The sequence below is a fragment of the Tamandua tetradactyla genome, chromosome 20 (genome assembly GCF_023851605.1).
Source record: "Tamandua tetradactyla isolate mTamTet1 chromosome 20, mTamTet1.pri, whole genome shotgun sequence".
NCBI classification, from domain to species: domain Eukaryota; kingdom Metazoa; phylum Chordata; class Mammalia; order Pilosa; family Myrmecophagidae; genus Tamandua; species Tamandua tetradactyla.
Genome location: NC_135346.1, coordinates 63,027,603 through 63,050,736, shown reverse-complemented (window position 1 = coordinate 63,050,736; position 23,134 = coordinate 63,027,603). Strand labels below are relative to the sequence as shown.

Here is a 23,134-nt window from a genome sequence, read left to right as displayed (position 1 = left end):
AGCACCCCCCAGGCAGGATGCCTCCCTTCCTCCCCCATCTCTAGCTGCCTCTGTCGTGTTATCAAAAGCAGAAATATCTGGCCAAGAGCTTTGCTATGATTGAGGTGACCATCAGGACTCCTGACTGGGTTTGACTTCTGGCCATGCCCTTCCTGCAGTGAGACCTCAAGGAAGCAGTCCTGCTTCCACTGTAAATTGTGACTCCTCTAGACTGAGGTTCATAACCATTTTTTTGTTTCAAACCCTTTCAAAAATATGATAAATACAATGGATTCTCTCTCCAGAAAAGTGCTCAGGCACTCTGACTACCCCTCAACCAGCTTCCCCCAAAGTTAGCATTGTACATAACCGTGGTACATTTGCCATGTCCAAAAGAGTTCAGTACTATCAACTAAACACCAGTCTTCTCTCAGATTTCAACAGTTTCCACACTACCGTCCTTGTTCTGTTCCAAGACCCACTCAGAGTTCTGCTTTGTACTTAGTCATCATGTCCTTTTGCCTCCTTCAGTCTTTGCTCGTCCTTCAAGATCTTGAGACTTCTGAGGATGACTGGCCTGTTCTGTAGAATGTCCCTCAATTAGGGTTTGTCTGATGTTCTCTTATGATTAGATACAAGTTGTACATTTTTGGCAAGAACACCTCAAAGGCAATGTGATATCCTTCTCAGTGCATGTATCGGGAGGCACGTGCTGTCCATCTGTCCCATTCCCGGTGATGCTAACGTTGATAACTTGGTTCTATCTGCCAAGCTTCTCCAATGCAAAATTACTGCTTTTTTTCTGGGTAATTGACAAATATCTTGGGGGAAATGCTTCATAACTATGTGGCCTCAGTGTTACTGGACCAAAGCATCTCCTGACCCACATCTATTGCAGATCCACAGATGGGGGTTTTCTCTCCTGGTAGTCTTATACCTCTTGGCAGAGACTTCTTTTCCTCATGACCAAATTAAAGGCTCACTTCAGGGCTTCCTCATCTCTGGTCATCCCTGCTGACCTTGGCTGGCCATCTGTAAGGAGTCCCATCTCCTCACCAGACAGAAGGGGAAACTGAGGTCCAGAGAGGAAGGAGGTAAGCGAGAGGTCGCACAGGTAGTCACAGAGCTGAGCAAGTATGAGCTCTTTTCCCTCCAAGTTCAAGGATCAAGCCCCACTCTCCCTTCCCTGCACACCCTACCCCTCAAGTGTGTCTGGCTGCCCTGGACTTGTTTGCCTGAGCTCTGATAAGCAGGGTTCTCCAAACCCTGCTTGGGTGTGGTGAGGCCTGAGAGGGCCTTGGCCCCAGGCTCTGCTCTCCCCTTATCTTTCTAGGTCTGCTCAGGAGCCAAAGAACAGCAACCGAGGGAGGGGCTGACAGTGCAGGGGGGGACTATGCAAAGCCCTGAGCTGCAGGAAGGCTCAGTATTTCAGGGCCTGAAAATGCAGACGGCCTTGAGAAAGCTCATCTGAAGGCAGTCTCAACCAGCCAAGAACAGGAGTGGTAGAGGTGGGGAAGGCAGTGCACCGTGGGCCCCAGAACCTTGGCTGGCCCAGTAATGTCTCAGACACACCCACACCACAGTCAGCTAGAGCCTGTGCTTCCCAGTGAGGGAGCTCACAGGCCACCCCACTTACAACCCTTAACCCAGGCCCACTGCCATGGACCAGGCCAGGGTGGGGCTGGGGGGGCACCAGGCTGGGACCCCAAAGAGGTAAGGACATGAGGAGCTAAGATCACCCCAGAGGAATGGAGAAAGGACAGCTTCAGTTCTTTAGAAGTCAAAATCAGGGCAGCGGGCTCTATTAGAGGGAGGGACAGCAAGAGGACATGGATTGTGTCCACATACGGGATATTTGTTGAGCATCTGGCTGACGTTTATTCACTCAGGCATGCAACTTCAGGCCTGCTTGTTGAACTGACCAGTTGTATTATTAAAGAAAAATATGGGGGCATGGAGAGGGGGATGCTTGAAATTTCTTGAAGTGCAAGAGGCACAATGCTGACTAGGCTTTGGGGAAGAAGACAGTAAGGGGATGTAGCAGCACCAGGTGGAGAAGCAGAGACCCTCCTGGGCCCCTGCCCCAGTTCAGAGCTCTGGCTTTTTCCTGTAATACAGGTCCTCATGCTCTGGATAAAAAAATAGAGATGAGTAAGACATATCAGGGAGCTCTGGGCAAAGGGGATGAAGGGGGGTAAGCAGGTGGGCAAAGGGTGGCCGTGCAGTAGAGCCTGGTGCAGCAGGGGCCACCGGCGATGCCGGGAAGCCCCAGAAAGCTGCTCCACAGGAAAGAAGAAACAGCAGGAAGGACAGCAGGAGCCGGAAAGAACCCATGGGAAGGACAAATGGCCTCTAATGTGGCTGGAGGCCAGGGAGTGGGGCTGGGAAGGGAAGCAGGTTGTGCAAGGAGTCTGCCTGTGTGCTGGAGGGCAGGCAGTACTGGAAAACTCAAGAAGGGCATGGCTTCACCGAGAGCTCAGCCTGTGGGGTAGGTGTCTGTCCAGGAGGGTGGGGGAAACGAGAGGCCGGGGGTCCCATTAGCGAGCTCTTCTTGCTCAGGTGGGAGCTGTTCAGGGCCAGACACAGTCAGTGGCAGGAAAGGAAGGATGGCCTGGGGGGGACTTGGCCACATGGAGAGGCCAGATCACTGCACACACATGCTCAGGCGCACACAGAACTGCTCTCCTTTAGCTCTTTCTCAGCACACTTAAGCTTATGGTACAACTGCCTCCTCTCAGCTGTCCAGGCTTCCCTCTAACTCCTCCCACCAAGCCTCGGGACCCTGTCCAATTATTTGCCTTTTTCCCCCTGGCCACCATCCCTCCCCATCTCCATGAGTCTCCTCCATGGACCCACCATCTCTCGGCGCTCTCAAGAAAGGGCCCAATTCTCCCACGCACCCACCCAGCAGGCACCTGAACTGGAAGCCCCTTACCCAGCTCATCCCCTCCTGCTGGGGACAGCAGGCCCCATAACCCCTCCACTAGACCTGCTGACTCACAGTGCTCCAAACAGTCCAGTCTGGCACAGCTCCCTTACATCCAACCCTTCATTTTCCCTGCCCCACCTCCTTCCCACTCCTTTCCCCATCTCTTCCCTCTTCCCAACCTCCCCATTCCTTCCCTCTCTTCCCCCTCTCACAACTCCTTCCCCTTCCTTTTCCTCCCCCATCCCCCCTCCCAGTTCCTTCCTCCTTCCTCCTCTCACCATCTCTGGCCTTTGACCTACCACCATACCAGCTGCAGTCCTTACTATTGCTGTACTTGTTTGACAGGGTTTTAATTGAGGTACCTGTGAAATCCCAGAACCCCTGGGGAGTATCCGTATCCAGCTAGGAGAGGCACATGCAGCCTAAAGTCCCAAACCCAACTAGGAGCACTGCCTCCCCAAGACCCTCAGGCTTCCCCGCCCCATCAGCATCACCCTGTGTTCTAGTTTACTAGCTGCTGGAATGCAACACACCAGAGATGGATTGGCTTTTAATGAAAGGGGATTTATTTAGTTAAAAATGTATAGTTCTCCAGAAGAAAGGCAGCTAACCTTCACCTGAGGATCTTTCTTACATGGGAAGGCACAGGGCAATCTCTGCTGGCCTTCTCTCCAGACCTCTGGGTTCCAACAGCTTTCCCCGGGCTGATTCTTTTCCGCATCTCCAAATGCCTGGGCTGAGCTATGAGTACTGAAATGAGGTATGCTGAGCTGCTTGGGCTGTACTACGTTGAGCTCTCTCATTTAAGCCCAAGCCAATTAAGTCAAACAGCATTCATTGCAGCAGGCACACCTCCTAGCCTACTGCAGACATAATTAGCAACAGATGAGGTTCACTTACCACTGGCTCATGACCACAGCAACAGAACTAGGCACCTCACCTGGCCAAGTTGACACCTGAACCTAACTACCGCACCCTGCATTCTAGGTCCTTAGTATTGCCTGAATTAGCTCACTCCCTCACCTCCTACCTAAACTATCCCAGCATCCTTCCCAGGCCCACCAGTTCTTTTTATATAGCCTGCACATCTTGGCACAGGCCTCTCTTCTTTTTTCCCATTTTGAACTTAGAATCTTACTTTTTGTCAATAGCCTTATTGAGGTATAACTGATGTACATGAAGCTGTACGGAGCTAAAGTGCACAATTTGAAGTTTGGGCATATGAACACAGCCAAGAAATCATCTCAATCAAAATAATGAACATTTATCACCTACCCAACCTCACCGCTGGCCAGAGTTTCTTTGTGCCCCCTGGGGATTCCTCTCTCCTGCCCTGGGAAACCTCTGAGAGCTCCCTAGAGATTTGATTTGCCCAAGAATTTCATAGAATGGAGATTGTTCTAGTTTGCTAGCTTCTGGAATGCAATATACCAGAAACAGAATGGCTTTTAAAAAGGGAAATTTAATAAGTTGCTAGTTTACAGTTCTAAGGCCGAGAAAATGTCCCAGTTAAAACAAGTCTATAGAAATGTCCAATCTAAGGCATCCAGGGAAAGATACCTTGGTTCAACGAGGCCAATGAAGTTCAGGGTTTCTCTCTCAAGTGGAAGGGCACATGGCAAACAGAGTCCAAGTTTTTCTCTCATCTGGAAAGGCACATGGTGAACACAGTCGGGGTTTCTCTCTCAGCTGGAAGGGCACATGGGGAACACGGCACCATCTGATATCTTCTTCTCCTGGCTTCCTGTTTCGTGAAGCTCCCTGGGAGGCATTTTCCTTCTTCATCGTCAAAGGTCGCTGGCTGATGGACTCTGCTTTTTGTGGCTACGTCATTCTGCTCTGCTCTCTCTGAATCTCCTCCTTTCTCCAAAATGTTTCCTCTTTTATAGGACTCCAGTAAACTATTCAAGACCCACCCAAATGGGTGGAGACACATCTCCCCTAATCCATTTTAACAGCCAGTCTTGATTGGGTTACATCTCCAGGGAGAAGATCTAATTACATACAGTATTGAATAAGGATTATTCTGCCTTTATGAAATGGGGTTTAGATTAAAACATGGCTTTTCTAGGGGACATACATCCTTTCAAACCAGCCAGAGATCATACAGTAAGTACTCTTTTTTTTCTGTCTGCCTATTTTTAGGCAGCATGATTAAATCAGCATGATTATTTTGAGATTCATCCATATTGGGTTTTTCTTGTTTGTATTTTCTTTCTTTTTTTTTGTTAGTTTTTTCCATATTGTTTTTTATTAGAGAAGTTATGGGTTTACAGAACAATCACGAAAATTCACCCCACCAACACCTTGCATTGGTGTGGAACATTTGTTACAATGGTGAGGGCACTTTTTTTTTTTTGCTTGGGCAGGCACAAGGAATCGAACAGGGTCTCTGGCACAGAAGGCGAGAACTCTGCCACTGAGCCACCATGGCCTGCCCGAGAACACATTTTTGTAATTGTTCCATTAACTATAGTCTGTGGTTTAACTCGGGGTTCTCTGTTTATGTTGTGCAAGTTCCATGGACCTTTTAAAAATCTGTATTCAGTTATCATATGTACAACCTAAAATTACCCTCTTTAACCACATTCAAATACATAATTCAGTGCCGTTAATTAAGTTCTCAATGTTGTGTGATCATCACCACAGTTTGTTCCTTTCTATTATTAAATAGAATTCCATTTCATGGGCCTGCTATTAAATTTTGTATCAATTCACCTGTTGATGGATGTTTGGACGTGTCCAGTTAGGGTCTATCACAAACAAAGTTGCTGGGAACACTTGCTTTCAAGTCTTTATGTGAGGCCATGCCTTCTCTTGTTTAAACAAACCAATGTGTGGCTCCTGAGAAGCCACCAGACTGCTTTCCAAAGCGGTTGTGCCATTCCACACTCTCACCAATGGTGGATGAGAATTCCAAAGCTCCACGTCCTTGCCACCACTTGGTATGGTTGGTCTTTGAAGTTTGGCCATTGTAATAGGTTTGTGATGGTGCCTCACTGCACTTTTCATTTGCATTTCCCTATAACACGTGATGTTGAAAATCTTTTTTCAACTGACCATCCGGATACAATTATCCCTTTTACATCATGACTTATCCACTGCAATTTCCACATATAGCTGGTCAGCATATGAAATTAAATGGGAATTTGGGGGGAGGGGGAGTTTACGGAAGCCACAGGTGATACATGGAAGCTAGAAATGTGCAGGATTGTTATTTTTTAAAAGGCATTCCAGTAGACTCTGGCATCACATGAGAAAAGGTCGGGTCCTTTATATGAGTCCCTAAAGGAAAATGAAGGTGAAGGATCTACTCCTACAGATTTTCAGGCCAGCAAATGCTGGTTTGAATATTTTAAAAGAGGTTTAGCCTACTCAATGTAAAAACAATGGGAGAAGCAGCATCTGCCAATCAAGAGGCAGCTAGAGAGTTTCCTGAAACCTTGAAATAAAATTTTATGCAGGTTTTCCAGATGGCGGGAGCTCTGTGCCCCTAAACCCCAGGATGTGGAAGGGATAACTGTACTTTCTCTGGGAGCTCTACACCCATCCCTTCACCACGGCAGTCCTCAACTGCTTAAATCCAGCTGACTTCTTGGCTAGCCTAACAGCCCCTGCCCTCTCCAGTGGGTGCCTGGAGGCCATTTTGGTTTGTCAGTGGGTGACCAGTGCCCAGCTGGGTAACCTCAGCTGGTTCCCCAGAGGCAGTTCCTCTTGTTCCCTGGTCCATGTTTGGCTCTGCCATCTGAGCACCCTGTGGTAATCCCACTCACCTCCCGTGCCTGCCCCTCTCTCTTCAGCCACCCGGGAGTCAGCCTTCGTGCACGCCATTGCTTCAGCCGGTGTGGCCTTTGCAGTGACCCGCTCCTGTGCAGAGGGCTCTGCTGCCATCTGTGGCTGCAGTGGCCGCCATCAGGGTCTGCCTGGTGAGGGCTGGAAGTGGGGTGGCTGCAGCGAGGACATCGAGTTTGGTGGGATGGTGTCTCGGGAATTCGCGGATGCCCGGGAGAACCGGCCAGATGCTCGCTCAGCCATGAATCGTCACAACAACGAGGCTGGGCGCCAGGTATGTCCATGGGTTCCCTGCAAGCTTCCTGAGCAAGGTGTGGCCTGATGAGGGCTGATGGTGGGTGGGGGAAGGGCTGTCTGTGGAGGCCAGGCTGGGGTCCACATACCTCTGCTCCAGGATTGTCTGAAACACAAAGCTATCAAGTCTAGTACATCCCCATAGGAGGGCAGTTTCAAGTGTGGATCACAATGAAGGAGGTATTGAATGAAGACTGCCTTCCAGGAGCTCCTGCACATTGCAGTTTTCATGCAGTGTGGGCAGTACTATGATAGGGAAATGCAAGCAACATGACCTGGGCTGGAGGCTCAAGCATGACTTCTGCTGGCAAGGTTGGAAGGTCTGAGTGGAAACATAAGGGATAATCAGCAGTTATTTAGATGGGGAGAGTCTGAGAGAGCTTCCCAGGCAGGCTTGGGGGTGAAAGGCTACAAGTGATTGAGTCTGGGTAAAATATACAGCAGAAAGGAAGAAGAGAAAGTTTTGAGATAGAGAGGCTGGCAAGGACCAAATGGTGAAGAACTTTGTGAGTATTGCTTTAGAGAACTTGATTGTAAGATCAGTGAGGAGCCAACATGGAGGGCTGATTGTCGATGAGAAATGATTCATGTAAAGACAAAGGGGGCCCGTTAGATTTAGCCACACAAAAATGGCAGCTGGTCTTGGCCAGTGGAGTGATGTGGTGAGAAACCAGATTGCAGAAGGTTGAAGAGTGAACAAAGGCTCTTCAACTTCTAACAATGGCAAACTAGATAATTAAGACTAACCTTCCTACTGAGGGCAACTACAGACACAGAATGACCTATGAAAACCACCTTCTTAAAACTGTAGAATATCCACATATATGTAGTCACCTGATTTATGACAGAGGAGATACTGCAGTGCAGAGGAGAAAATGGTCTTTTCAAAAAATGGTGCTCAGTCAATTGGATGATAATATGGGAAAAAACTAACCTTGACCCCTACCTCACACCATGTGAAATTACAAGTCCTAATGGAAAAGGTAAAACAATAACACTTTTAAATCAAAGCTTAGGAGAAAATTTTGTGACCTTGGAGTAGGCAATTTTTATGATAAAAAAATTACTAACAAAAGAAAAATGTAATAATATAGATTGTGTTAAAATTAAGAACTTCTATTCAAAGAAATATACCATTATAAAACTGGAAAAGGCAACCCACAGAAGAGGAGATTTAATGATACATATATTCAACAAACATACAACAGCTATACTATAAAAATAATGAGAAAATAAGAAAAAGACAGACAACCCAATAGGAAAATTGGCTAAGGAATTAAAAACCACTTCAAAAATAAAAATATCAAAATTGCCAATAGATATATGAAAAAGTGCTCAAGATCATTAGTGATTAAGGAAATGCAAAGCAAAACCACAATGTGATTCCAACACAAACTCAACAGAATTGCTAAAATGAAAAAGAAAATGCTAAGTGTTGGTGAGGATTTGGAGCTCTCATAATACTGCTAGCAAGAATGTAGATTAATATGATTGCTGAGGAAGTGTTTGGGAATATTTGCAACAGCTGAGAAATTCCACTCGTGGGTATAACACAACAGAGATGAATACATTTGTTCACCAAACGACATGTACTAGAACATTCATGGCAACATTCTTTGTAATACACCCAAACCAGAGACTACGCAGTCAATAGTAAAGTGTGGCACAGCCACACAATGGAATACTATACAGCAATGAAAATGAATTATCTATAACTATACACTACTGTGTGACTGAATCCCGCAAATATGTTGAATGAAAGAACTCATTCACAAAAAAGTTCATACTGCATGTTCCCATTTATATAAAGAATAAAACCAAGCACACTTACCTAGACTGTTGGAATCTATGCCTTGGAGAAGGGAAGGGGATAATGACTCCTTTTTTCCCCTTCTTTTTAAAGACTTGTATTATTGAAAACTCAAAGAGAACAAGAAAGGCACACTTACCTACACTGTGGAATCTATGCCTTAGAGAAGGGAAGGGGATAATGACTCCTTTTTTTTCCCCTTCTTTTTAAAGATTTGTATTATTGAAAATTCAAAGAGAACAAGAAATAATCAGTTCCTTGCTTTCCCAAATGTAGACAAAGAAAAAGAGAAAAGAGTTTGCAGGATAGGGTTTGAGATAACCTTTCATCCATAATCGTCCATCTAGAGGTGACAGTGACTTTGTGCAGTCATCAAAACAAAGTCATATCCACATTCCCATAAAACTGATTGGATCAACTGTGGTGACCCAAATCGACCCCCCCCAAATAATCAAAATAACTGGCTCCCCCAGGCCAGGGAGAGGCTGACTTGTATCATGGTATCTGTGTACCATGACACCAAAATTTAAGTGGGTGTAAGGAATTTCTAAGGAGCTGATATCCTGGGGCTGGCAATTTGTGAACTTTTGTCATGTTTTACACTCATGACATACATACTCTTTTGTATATACAGAATACTTCAATAAAAATATTTAAAAATATAAAAAAATAACACTATGGTGAGGAATTAATGGCCAAGGATCCAGGAAAAGACAGGACCATGACTAGGCATCTTGGGCAACTTTTGTCCAGGGGCACATTTGTTGATCTGAAACAGAAGGAAGAAGATGAGTTGAACTTCTGACAGTCTTACCCAGCTAAGGGACCCACCACTGGTGTGATATCTGGTAAATCACTGCTCAGTGTAGACTGGGACCTTGAGGAATAAAGGAGACCAGAAGTAGATCAACCTTTCTGCGTATGTGCAGGATAGAAAACTCTCAAGACCTAAAGATGGAGTAAGGTGATCCCAGACTGCTGGTAAACCCAGGCACCTGGCAAGAACAGACAGAATTCTCTGTGGAGGAAGATAACTTATTCTAGGCCTAAAAATATTTCTACAATTAATTTTTCAAACACATTGTCTAGCACATAATCAAAGATAAGCAGCTCACATGAACTGATGACACAAGCTTGATTATCCTCCAGGCAGGAGAACAGATGATTGTCCTCTGGGAACTGGATGAGCCCCAGAAAAGAGATTTAAAGATACTACTGAATTGGGTATTCCCCAACGAAACAGTGCTTCCAGCTCACGCCATAGTGAGGGTCAGAGTTGACAGGTCCCTACCATGCACAAAAGCTTTTGATAAGATTTTTTAGCCTATGAACAGAAAATGTAGAGAATCTGTCCAAGTGATAAGTAACAATGACTACAAAGAGGAAGAATTCAGCAAATAATTAGAAAGACTCTCCAGAACTGAATGGGTTCCATATCAAACAAACCCAGAAAATGTCTGGCATAACAGAGGGGGAAAAAAATCACATCAAGACATATTGCTGTGAATTCAGAGCCTATGACACAAAGAAGCCCTCCAAGTTTCCAAGAAGAAATTTGGGGTTTCATACACAAGATCAGGAATTAATATGGCATCAGGCTTCTCAGGAACAATAATGAAAGCTTGAAGGAAATGGAACAATGCTTCCAAAATTCTGATGAGGCAAAAAAAAACTTAAACCAAGAATTTTATACCCAGCTAATCCATCAATTAAGTGGAATAATAGAAAAGATTTATTTTCAGATATGTGAATTTTGCAAAATTTATCAGAAGTCCTCCAAAAAGACAGAATTGATAAAATACCTGCTGTATTTGAATAGCTTGAAGAGAATATTTAGACAATTAAAGGAGTATAGTAAGTACATTAAAAACAACAGCAAAAAGTTAAATAAGAAAGTAATCATAATGTCACGACTCAGCTGAGTATGACATTTTACATAGTCATAATGCAGTCAACACTGAATATTGATCTAACTGAAATTACACGATAGTTTTTAGGGTGGAACAGGAAGCTGGGAAGTGTGCATCCGAGCAATGGAGGGGAAAAGCCAGCTTAACTCCCCCCTGTCATGGTGAGAAGTCAGGAGACAATGCCTAACACCGAAAAATCAAGGGGGAGTAACACAAGCATATCATTAGAGGTATCAGAGTTGCAAAGGACTGTCTGGGGAATCAGGAAAGTGCTGTCCCTGTGAGTGTGGGAACAGAACTCCTGTTTTTCTTAACAGGTCTTGGGAACTACTGGACTCTTAAACTATGTGCACATATAACTTTGACCAAAGTTAAAACAAAAACTAAAGAGGCTGAGGAGGCAGACATGGGAAGTGGCAGCTCCTCTTTGAAACAACCAGCCCACAAAAAGGGGAAGAAAATGGAGATTAGACACAAATGGACAATGGGAGAGTGAAGTATTTCACAGATATACTTGAAATTGGGAAAGAGCCAACATGAGAGGAAGGGGTTCAAGAAACAGCATGGGGAGGGGGACTGAGTGGAGGCAGGATGCAGACCCAGAGTCCAGGTGAAAACTTACGCCAGCACTGTCCTCAAGAGATATAATGGGAGCCACATATGTAATGTTTATGCTTTTCAGTAACCACATTGAAAAAATAAACAGATGAAGGAGGTGCAAGGGTAGTTCAGTGGTAGAATTCTTGCCTGCCATGTAGGAGACCCAGGTTCGATTCCCAGCCCCTGCACTTCCAAAAAAAACCAAGAAGCAAACAAACAAACAAAAAATTCAGCAAACGGTGCTGCAATAAAGGGAAACTCACATGGGAAAAGAATGAAATATGACTCCTGCCATACAACATACAAAAAAATAAATACACAAACAGGTGAAATTAGTTTTGATACTAAATTTATTTAACCCCATATATCCTAAATGTTATCATTTCAATGATATAATCAATATAAACTACAATGGAAACATTTCACATTCTTTTTTCTACTATCTTGGCAATGCAGTGTGGAGTCTGCTTTTACAACAAATTGAGATCAATTTAGACTAGCCACATTTCAAATGCTCACATGTGACCAGGGGCTTCCATCTTGAACAGTGCAACTTTGGACAGTTCTGATAAACTGTCTTCCTTCTTCACCCAGAGAATGAAAGGAAGGGAGCCTGCCATTTCCCCATTGCCCATAGTAATGAACACACGCTGTACAGCCAGGCCTTTTCAGAATGCTCTGTCAGGCACCATACTTCTACAGCCTTATCTTCCATCACCGGTCTCTGCCGACCTCTTAGCCAGCAACTTAGATAAACAGAGTAGCTTCCTGGGTCTCGAAGGTACCTTGCTGCTGCTGGGCCTCTTTAGCCCTGTTCCTGCACAGCTCCTCTGGGATTCTCCCAGGCAGAATGGACATCTTTCCTCCCTCCATGCCCAAATCCTTACTATTGAGCAGTTGCACTGTACATGATCACATATTACAGTTCCATCTGTGCTTCCATCATTAGATAAATAGAACTGCACTCACCTGAAGAGACAAAGATGTAGGGTCATACAGGTCCCTGCCCTCCAGAGGTCTTGGGTCCCATAGGGGAAACAGCAGAAGTATCTGCAACGCCTTAGAAAAAGATTTTAAACCTCAAACCTGAGGTCCCCAAATAGTGCTGGGGATGCACTCAGAGCATATTACCTCCTCCAGGCAGTCCCAAGGAGGGGCTTAGGGAGCAGGGGATGGGAAGAAGAAAAGGGGGTTGCCAGGCCAGCAGGGAGAAGCAGGCGTGGAGAGGAGGAGGGGATGCAGACTAGGTGCACAGCACCCCTCACCCCCGGCCCCCCCAGAGGAGGCAGGACCTGTGCAAAAGAAAAAAAGGGACAGGGCTGGGAAGGGCCGGCCCTACTGACGGTCCTGTGCCCCCCTCCCCCCAGGCCATCGCCAGCCACATGCACCTCAAGTGCAAGTGCCACGGGCTATCGGGCAGCTGCGAGGTGAAGACCTGTTGGTGGTCGCAGCCCGACTTCCGTGTCATCGGGGATTTCCTCAAGGACAAGTACGACAGCGCCTCGGAGATGGTGGTGGAGAAGCACCGCGAGTCCCGCGGCTGGGTGGAGACGCTGCGGCCGCGCTACAACTATTTCAAGGTCCCCACGGAGCGCGACCTGGTCTACTACGAGACCTCCCCCAACTTCTGCGAGCCCAACGCGGAAACGGGCTCCTTCGGCACGCGCGACCGCACCTGCAACGTGAGCTCCCACGGCATCGACGGCTGCGACCTGCTGTGCTGCGGCCGCGGCCATAACACGCGGACCGAGAGGCGCAAGGAGAAGTGCCACTGCGTCTTCCACTGGTGCTGTTACGTCAGCTGCCAGGAGTGCACGCGGGTCTACGACGTGCACACCTGCAAGTAGCTGCGAGCCCGGGGCACCTGCAGCCTCTAGGCGAGGGGGGGGGGGGGGCGAGGCCGGGTGCAGTGGCATGGCTCCCGGTGCAAGTTGGGTCTACCAAGCAGTCTGCGCTCCCCAAGGCTTTCAGGGAGTTGGGGGGCTATCTCCAGAGGCCATCAGCCCCTCCCCATGCCCTGCCCCAGTAAGATTCCTTCCATCTCCCAGGTGCTCAGAGGCCTCTGCTGATGCCCTTCTAAAGCCAGGACCCCTCCCTGGAAAGCCTGCCTCCTGCAGAGCCGACCCCACCCCTTCCTATGCCCCAGGCCCCCAGAGGAGACCACTGCCCCACCCCTGGAGAAGGAGAAGCCTGGTGGAAGGTCGCAGCCGAGATCAGGTCTCAGCACCCACTCCCCTGCAGCTGTGCCCTCCCCTTTGCAGCTAACAGGAAGCATCCTCACCAGGCCCTCTCTCCTCTGTCTTCTTGTCTTCCCACCTGTAGACCATCCCAGTGAGAGGATAAGCCACCTGTCCCTCTCCCCACTTCCTCCCTCGTTGCCTCGCATCTCCAACGACTGCCCACAGCCCCTTGTACGGGAAAGGCAGGTTGGAGGGTCCAGACCTCCAAGGCTCCCCAGAGCTGCTGGCTCAGCCTCTCCCTACTCCATCACTCTATCTTGGAGGCTCACTTTTAGATTGGGTTGTTTGGGAGGATTTGATGGGTTAGGAAGACAGCATATTGGTCACAGGTGGAAGGAGACCGATTCATCTCTGGAACAGAGCCAGGCTCTCGCTGCAGAGAAAGGGTACAAGACCCTGAGGTGGAGCGGTGCCCTCCCAGGAAAATAACATCACCCCACACACTCCCAGGGAGACTCTGGGCCCCTTTCAGGTCCTCTGCCAAGGCTGTGGTTTGCCAGGCTTGCCTGCTCCTGGCGGTTGTGCTGGGAGCCCCTGGCTGACTGCTCACCCCTCCCACTCTGACTCAGAAGAGAGGAGACTGCATCAGACTCACGAGGACCCCTCCTCAACCTCTGTCACTGTGAAATGTCTCCTTGGCTGCCCTCCATGCCCTGAGGACCCCACCCTCGAGGCAGCAAGGGTGGGGAGGGGGTGATATGCCCTAAAGGTATACCCAGAAGACTCTGTCCCCACCCAGGGACAGGCCTTGCGAGGCCTCAGATTTTGCATTTTTTGGTTTTAATTTTATTTCCAATGCTGCTATATCCACCATACACTGGAATTAGATGGACAGACTTTTTTTTCCTTTTCTTTCTATGAAAGAAATTATTTTAGACATAGCTTGTGAGTTTCAAACAATGGAGAAAGTTAAAAAAAAGAAGAGACAACTAAACGAAACTGTGGTCTTGTACTAGATTTGATAGTGGCGGGTCTGCATATCTGTGACATATGAAGCAAATCCCCACTGGGGAGATGGGGAAGGTGTCAGTGGCAGGGGCTGGCTTTCTCTGGGGTGGGGGATGTTGACACCCATGGGCCAGGGTGGGAGGGAGGCCACTGGTGTGCACAGATGGGCCTTTCCTGCGACCTCTGCGTTGGCCTCCAGAGTCCAGCATTTCACACGCTGGGAGAGGTGGAAGGGAAAGGAATAGGGATAGACAAGCAAAGGAAATAGCCTATTATCCTGAGGTCTGGGGTGGGGTAGATCAGACACCCGGGGAAGAAGCCTCCAATGCGGGTCCTAAGGGAGGCTCAGAAGGAGATCTGGACCCCAGATTTAGTAAGTCCAAGTCAGACTCCAAATTCTCTGACCTTGGATGCATTTATTCCAGCTGCCCACCATGTGCCCGGTGCTTGATAGGGTCTGGGGTCTGGGGACATGGCCCTTGTGCGGGTGTCCCCGTTGGGCCCAGCCAGCATCAGAGGAGCACGATCTAGCTGGGAGGAAGGGGGTTGCTCTGGAGCCTGGAAGGCGGGTGGCTGCTTTCTTCTGGGCTCAGCTTCCTGCTTCCTACACAGACGACCCTCTAAGTCCGTGGGCTCATGCCACCGAATTAAACCCTGGAGGCCAGGAAGGCAGTTCCTCCACTGGCAGAGAGCTGCCGCAGGAAGCCGAGATGTCCCCCAGAACTCCCCACCTGCCCTGGCTCACTGAGAATCCCACCCCACCCCCAGCTCCCCACCAAGCAGGGAAGAGCTGAAGTGAACAGGGATCGGGGGCTGTCTCCTGGTGACCTCTAGGAACAGGATGCTGAGTCTTGCCACCATGCTTGGGACCCACAGGGTGGGACTGACCACCAGATGTCTCAAATCCCCACCTGTGGGCTGCAGTAGGAGCCCTGCCTTCAGGGAGCCCCTGACTCCCATCCCATCTGCCATCCCAGGCAGCCCAGGGATCTAAGCCAGACCAGGGAAGGAGCCAGTCAGCCTGCAACTAGGCCCCCTCACCTGGGCCCCCTGCACCTGTCCCACCCTCTCACAGGCTTACCCCTTACTAGCTCCTCTCCATCACAGGGCTGTGTGGCCAAAAGAGCAGAAGATAGCCAGTCCTCGGAGCTGGCAGTCCCCTGAGTGAGCGAGGAGAGGGTCTCCAAGCTGAAGACCTGGAAAGGAGACCCTCTCCCAAGGCATGACATACTAACCCTGGTGGCATCTGGGTGTGGGGATCCTGTGGTGGCTCCGGGTCCCCATGGAAATCTGAGCACATGCTCTCTACAAGGGCCCTGGAGTTGCCCAGGATGAGGACACTGGCTGGCTTCCCCAACCCCACCTCGCTCACACCTCCCCTCCACATACATCCAAGTCCTAGCTGTTCCCTGGCCTCCGTGGGTGAGAAGGGGACACACACTCCCGTTCCAAGTGTCCAGTTTGTCATGAATGCCTGTGAGGGGCAGCCATCCCATGCACTGTGCCCATACCCAGCTCCCTGGACCTTGACTCTGTACCCTCTGCCCGGCCGACCTCACCCTGCAGAAGAGAAGGTCTGCAGGCCAGGAGGTTTCTCTGCACTCATTTATCCTGGAGAGGGCCCACCCCCTGGGAACCCCCGCTTCAGTGGGAAAGCACACCCTCAGGAAGCACAGGGTCTTCTACCTGAGACTGCTGGGTCACAACCACTCCCCGGTGTGTCCCAGCTCCCACCCCAGCTGTGGGAAGGGCCCTAGGGAGGTTGGGGCCCAGTGGGCAGCCAGAGACCCCTGCCTCTCCAAGTCCAGTGCAACAGGATCCCTGCTCCTGGGCCCTTCTTGGACCACCTCTAGGCCTTGCCCTGCCATCCTGCCAGACCTACATCTTAGGGAGACCCCAGGCGGGGGAGGCAGAGAGAGGTGAAAGAAGAGGCTAGGGCCAGACACAAGTGGGAAGGAGGCTGAGGACAGGCGATCCAGCCCCTCCACCCTCCCCCAAATAGTCAGGCGTGTGAGAGCCTCCTTGCACTTGTCCATTTGCAAGTTGGCTGGGAGGGGCTGCAAAGTGGGGTGGGGGGGATAGGAATACAGGGATGGGGGTGGGGTGGTTCGGCAAAGGGTGGGAGAGGGCAGGTCACAGGGAGAGGAGGAGGGGACGTCCACTGTCCTGATACCTGCCCTGCTTGGATAGTCTATTTGCAGTAATGATTAACAAGGCACCCTGTAATTGTGAACCCCACGCCAGCCAGAGGGGCTGGGAAGGGGCGGGGGATGGGGTGGGGCGAGCCGGAACGCAGACCCAGGGGTTAGGACACGAAGAGCACAGGCTGACCGTGGTCTCCCAGGCCAGGGCTGAGAGGCCAAGGACCGGCCTGCAGCCCCTGGTGGGGCCAGGTCTAAGGCCAGCGTCATCACAGCACCAGGCCAGGGACATCAGCCTTGGATTCCCGTCAGGGCCCAGTAGACAGCCCCGGCCTAGAAAGAAATGGGACCCCAAACCCACAAAGCGCCAGTAGCCCAGAGCAGCTGGGTTCCTGGTCCACACGCATTTATCTGCAGCACAAAATCCCCAGCCCTGTAGAATCATGCTGTCACCCCCTGGGGCCAGGCACATGGGGATGCAGGTGGGGGAGGGGCCGGGGCTGCCCACCTCACCCTGCACATGGCACTCACCAGGAGACCCTAAGGGGCAGCAGCACATGGTTACCCCAGGTAGCCAGCAGGGCCCAGGGCCTTCAGCTCCACTCTGCCTCTTGCCAGCTGGTCCCCTGGTCACCCCACGCCTCTCCAAGTACCCATTTCCACGGCAGATACTGGCCTATTGACTTCATGTGCACCCTCCACAGGCCATCTGGGGACACTCAGCCAGCCGTGACCTGTCCCAACTCAGCTCTCGCTCTCCTGACATGCACCCAGCCTCCCATGGCCCCCGAAATCTCAGAGGCACCCCGTCTGGTCATGCATCCTCACCGTACATCCCTAGTCACCTTGGCTGGTTGGCTCTGCTGCCTACTGACTTCTCCTCACCTCCCGAGTCCCCTCACCAATCTCGCCCCCCGCCCTGCTCTCCCCCCTCTGCAGGACTCTTCTGTAGCGGGACCCCCTGCAGAGCTACTGAGGACCCACGGTGTTCCCAGAGGGCTCAGGGAGCTGACTCCAGGGCAGGCTGGGCAAGGAGGGTTCAGGCAGGGGTGTGCAGATGAGGCCTGCCCAGCTACAGCCCCTCCAGGCCAAAGATATGGGAAAATGGGAGAAGGGAGCCGTGTGGGCTGGGGGTGTGGGAGGGAGGTGAGAGGAAGACTGGGCAGGCTGGGGGATGGGGCTCCACAAGGGCACTCCCCTCCCCGCCCACCCTTCTCCTGCGCCCACGTGGACCCCCTCCAGGCTCTATGAGGCTGCGGCTGTGACTGCCACCCAAGCAGGGTTGGCTCCCAAGGGGGGGACAGGTGGCAAGGCTCACAGGAGGCCCCGAGGGGTCGGCCCAGACCTGCTGGGCTGCCGCAGACGCACCATAAAGCAGGAGCTGGTCATTAAACTTGTAGGGCAGCAGCCAAGACCAGGAGCAGGGGCACCCATAGCCTCGGCCGGGGGGGAGTGAGTCACCTGCTGAGGGGTCAGGCTGGGCCACACGGGCCGAGCCCCCAGCCTCAGGGCCCGACAGCACCGTGGGTGATGGGCCAGCTGAGCGCAAGGCTGGAAGCCGTGGGTGCTCCTTGGCAGGGACGCGGAGGCCTCGCGGTGGGCAGGCGTCCCTGAGGTGGGGGGGTGAGGGGAGCTGCCCCCTCGGCTGGGTCAGGGTGACGCCTGTCGTGGAGTCCTGTCACAGGCAAGCCCTACTTTGGCCCGCCAGGTGGGCGCGCAGACACAATCTCTGAGTCAGGGCATTTGGCAGGAGCCGCCCTAATTGGCACCTGCAGGTGCCCGAGTGCCAGGCTCCCCAGATGAAAGGAGCAGGGAGGGGTGCCTGGTCGGGGTGGGGGGTGCAGAACTCAGTGGGGGAGGAGGGGTGCCTAGTGAGGGCAGGGAAGAAAGGGGGAAGTGAAGGAGGTAGGGGGAGGCAGGCCTGGTGGGGGGTAGGGGAGCGGTGCCCAGTGTGGGGATTGGGGTCCAGCTTGGAGAGAGCAAGGAGGGGTGCGGTCACCACCACCGTCACAGGGCAAGGAGGAGCCAGAGGAGTCAGAGAAGCCTAAGGACGGGACAACCCCATGGCCATTCCGCCAAAGAAGAAAGCAAGGCAGGGTTCAGACAACATGGGAGCACTTAGAGGGAGTTGAAAACAAGGCCGTGACCTGCTTTCCCAGGCCCAAAGGCCGCAAAGACTCATTGCAGAGCTGCGAGACCCACAGTGGCCCAGGCGCTATCTCGGTGGTGAGAGCCCAAAGAGAGACAGAGACACTAGACTGAGGACAGCCAGCCAGGGACCAGCTGGGGTCCAGCCAGGCTTCTGGCCTCTAGGCACAGGATCCCCGAGAACCCCCTGCAGCAGCCAGTGCAAGGGAGCCCCACCTGCTGTGGGCCCCAGGCCTGCCTTGGCCCGGGGAGGCACTTGCAGTCCCACCTCCATCAGGATAATCCAATGAGGACAGGAGGCAGAAGCCATTGGTCTAGGAAGCCACAGCGAGGGTAGAACCCTGGGATGTGTTGTTCCCAAAGAACTGGGGCTCCTGCAGCCCAAGGGGCCTCAATTTATGGGTGAGTGAGCTTGAGACGAGCCTGCATGGGGAAGCAAACACCTCAAGTCACCAATGGCTTGTCAGGAATAGCCCCTGCCCTCTCTGGACCTCAGTTTCCCTTCTGTACAGTAGGAGATGAGCTGAGGGGGTCTCCCCAGGGCCTCTCGGCTCCTCACTTTTGCTGACCTGGAATGTTCCATTCCATCCAGTGCCCCTTCTAAGGGGTCAGCATCTTCCCCCAAGGACCCCACACAGCCCCCCACAAGCTGCCCCCCTCCCCAGCACGCAAAGAGAGAAAGGAGCCTGCAGGGCAGTCAGACCCAGATCCTCAGAAGCAGCTTCCACCTCTTAGGGGGTTTACAGCCCCCTCCCCGCCCCCACCCCAAGGAGGGAGGAAATGGGCCTGGCCAGCCTGTTCACAGGTAGTTGAGACAGGAGAGGAATAACCATATAAAAGGCCCGGAGGTGGACCTCACCCCACCCCAGGCGCCCCTCTGCCACCAGCCCCCTCCACAATCTCACACTCCTGGGGCAACAGGCTTTGAAGTAGTGCAGGGGGTGGGGCTGGCCCCTTTGGGGTCCATGTGGCCCTCCCCTCTTCTCCAACCCTCCTTCTGCTCCCTCTCTCTGTAACCCCCTCCTCTAGACTTCCACTTTCTGGGGCCTCCAGAGGGAGCTGGGCCAGAAACTCAGGGGTCCCCTGCCCCTTCCCTGGGCTGGGAACTCTGGGCAACAGGTGTGAGCCAGCTCTGAGTCCCCATGGCTGGCGCAGGGTGCCAAGAACAGGTGATTCTGTCCTACGCCAGCTGGCCGGGCAGGGAAGGCCCCGGCCCCAGGTCCTGAGAAGCCCTGAGCCTGCAGGGTCTGCTCCTGGCTGTAGGACCCTGGGCATGTCCCTGCCCTTCCTGACCCTCCAAGGCCCCTCTCGCCCTGGCCTCTGCCCCTGCCCCAGTCACAAGGCAGTTGAGGCAGCTGGCCCCTCTGCACTGCCCACCAGGTCTTCAGGCAGATGCAGTACCGGAGCCACTGGGTGCAGGCACCCTGGCTTCCCCGGCTGGCCAGTGGAGGCAAGAGACACCAATTAGACAGTTTGCGGTGCCTCCCCTCACACTTGGGGCTGACCCTCTTGGCCAGGCCCCAGACCTGCTCAGCTAGGAAGGAGCAAAGAAGGGGGGGTGGGCGCAGGGAGAGGCCAATGGGGTCAGGCTTGGCTCCTGCAGAGTCTGAGACCCCACCCCTGCCCCCCACGACCAGGTACCACCCAAACCCCATCAGCTTGCTAGGCCCGGCCTGCAGGAGCAGTGAGTTCAGCGGCTGTGAGGTCAGGGACAGGGCCCAGAGCTGGGGAAGGGTCGCTTCCTTTGGACCCCGATAGCACCCAAGGGTGGGTAGGTATCACTTCTGCATGCCTTCCCCCATTGCAGCAACCTCCGCCACCTGCACAGTGACTCCCATCAGTCTCACTGTGCCTGCCTCCTCCCTGTCATCACCCCCCCACCAGCAGCCCCACGGTCCCCTATCCAGCTCCCTCTCTCCCTACTGTGCAGCCACGGCACACAGAGGGTCCCCCCAGTGCTTGTCTGCACTGTAAGCGAGGGCCTCTAGCAACCCTGGGCTGCAGGAGAGGCTGTAACTGTCACCACTCAACATGCCTGGGAACAAGAAAGGCTGGGGGCAGGAGGGGGCTGCAGCATTGGATTGCCTCCCACACTCCCCGGAGACTTCCTGGAGATGTCACCTTCCAGAAGCTCATTGCTGGGGAGGGGTGGGTAGATGAGATACTTGGTGCTATCCCTGTCCTCCCCCCACCCTGCCCCAGGTCCCATTGGTGCTCTCACCCCATTGCAAGAACCCGGCTGGAGAGAAACAATGCAAGACCCAGCTTTGTCCCGTTCTCGCTGTGGGGCCTTGGTTTGCCCTTCTGACCACGAACTTGAAGATGCTTCAAGACTGGGCAGCTCTGGGTCCCTGCGGAGTCCGACCCCTGGGGAGGCTGGCCCCACACGGGCCTCAGGCTTAGGCCAAGTCATCCTGGCAAGGCTGGCCAGGTCACAAAAGCCCACTGAAGGGAACTCTGAAACCTCATGCTGCATGTCATAACCCTTCCTTGAAGCTGGCCAGCAGACAGAAATCCAGGTCCCTCAGCGCCTTCCCTATAGACAGCATCTCATCCTGAATAAAAGGCAGAGCCGGGGGTCAGCACACTGGGAAAGCCAAAGGGCAGAGGGCGGAGACCAAAGGCACCAGACCTGAGAAGAGCCATGGGCACCCCAAGACCACCCTCCTGGGACCCACTGCCCCTCCCACACCATAAGCCCTCCCCTTTTTACCCCATCTGCAGAGAGCTCTCAGGAGAGCTGGGGGAGAAGGGAGCAGGGCTTGTGGGGGTCAGACCAAGGGCTCGCGTCTGAGTTGGTATTCAGGGCTCCAAGCACGAGCACAGGCCCTGCGAACTGGAAGGGCAGAGGAGAAACAAGACCTCTAGGTGGGCAGACTCAGAGCCTAGCTGATTTCCACCCATTCTCAGGGGCAGAGCGAGGCAGAAACCTACAAGTGCAGTCCCCAGCAGGCTGAAGATGCACAGGGAATACCAAGGCCTGTCCTCAGGGCCTCTGGATACAGCCCTGCCCTGGAATTCGGGGGAATTTGGCCATGCCCTGGGGTTCTGAGGTCAGCAGGTGGGGTCTGGGGACAAGTACTGTCCTCAGGGTCTGGTCTGGGGGACAATTCCCATTGGTCCGTGATCCCAGGCCCCCTCCCCCTCCCTTCCTGGGTGCCTGGCCCAATGGCCTGGGATGGGCCCATTCCCTCCAGCCGTCTGCGGCCCTGGGACCTGCTGACCTTACGGTGGTTAGAGCAGTGACTTAACCCAGGCCCTGCTTCCCCAGGCCCTCCTCGGCCTACCTTGCTGTCCCCTTCTCTCACAGGACCCCCATTTTCTCTCCACTGAAAACTTCTCATTGGGGCGGCCCTGGGGAGGGTCTGTCTGAGGTATGGCGCTTTGCAGGCCACTGGCTTCCTCTCCAAAAGCCTCTCGGCGGGGCCGGGAGTGAGACCTGAACAGGCCACCCGTGCACACCAGCCCTCCAGCCCTGCATGCCCAGAGCCCCGTTGAGAGCTGAGACACGTGACACCCCTCCCCATGCCAGGTCTCTTCCATCATGTGACCACCCTCGAAGAGGTCAGAAGGTCAGTTTCCCAGCCCTTCTCGTTCATAGACAGAGGTGGGTAAACTGAGGCCTGCTTAGTGAGATCTCTGTCCCCAGTGTGAGTTCCTGAAGGCAGAGACCAGGACAATCACCTACTGGATGCCCTCATGTCTTTTCTAACTGGTTCCCACCATAAACTGGGGAGAGGGGTCAGCTAAAGGTATTACACTCCACCCGTCACCACTCCCCATCCCAGCCAGGTGACCTGGGCCAAACTTCCCACCCCACCTCCTGGTTTGGCCATCTGAAGTCTCTTACCTAAGAGGGCTTCCTGGAGGAGGTGAGCACCGAGGTGCTCTTTCTATTGCCCCGACATCCTCTGACCCAACTCTGGCTCTTCAGACCTCCCACCATCCTGACATCAGTCAGATCCCTGGGACCCCAGGACTAAGCCGGTACCCACCAGTGGTGACTGAAGTTGGGAGCTGCTTGGCAGCTGGGAAGAGAGTAGTCAGAAGGTGCTAATTGCTGTTTAGCTCCAGGCTGGCTCTCTACTCACTGTCATTTTTTTTTTTCTCCTTTCCTTTTTTTTTTTATTTGAGCCTCTAGAGCACACAGTAAATAGTCATTTGGTTCTCAGAGCCCTGCAAATTGGTGTTTATGGTGCCAGGACTGTGTTCTCCCGAACACAGGCTGGGAGAGACAGAGGACACCCTCCTGCCCCCACTTAGTCACAGGTCTGGGAGAGCCTGTCCCTGTAGTGCCAATTCTGGTGACTCCACCTACAGCTGGCCTGTTGGGCGGCACTGAT

At 52.5% G+C, this 23,134-nt stretch overlaps 1 protein-coding gene across 1 annotated transcript in view; it reads left to right on the top strand.

Moving 5' to 3' along the window:
• WNT3A (Wnt family member 3A) overlaps window positions 1–13,161 on the top strand; it is a 58,871-nt gene extending 45,710 nt beyond the window's left edge. Inside the window, exons 3-4 of the mRNA XM_077138129.1 lie at window positions 6,709–6,974; window positions 12,682–13,161. Coding sequence (XP_076994244.1) covers window positions 6,709–6,974; window positions 12,682–13,161 — 746 coding nt within the window. The remainder of the gene's footprint in view (window positions 1–6,708; window positions 6,975–12,681) is intronic.
• Window positions 13,162–23,134: the final 9,973 nt, after the last annotated feature.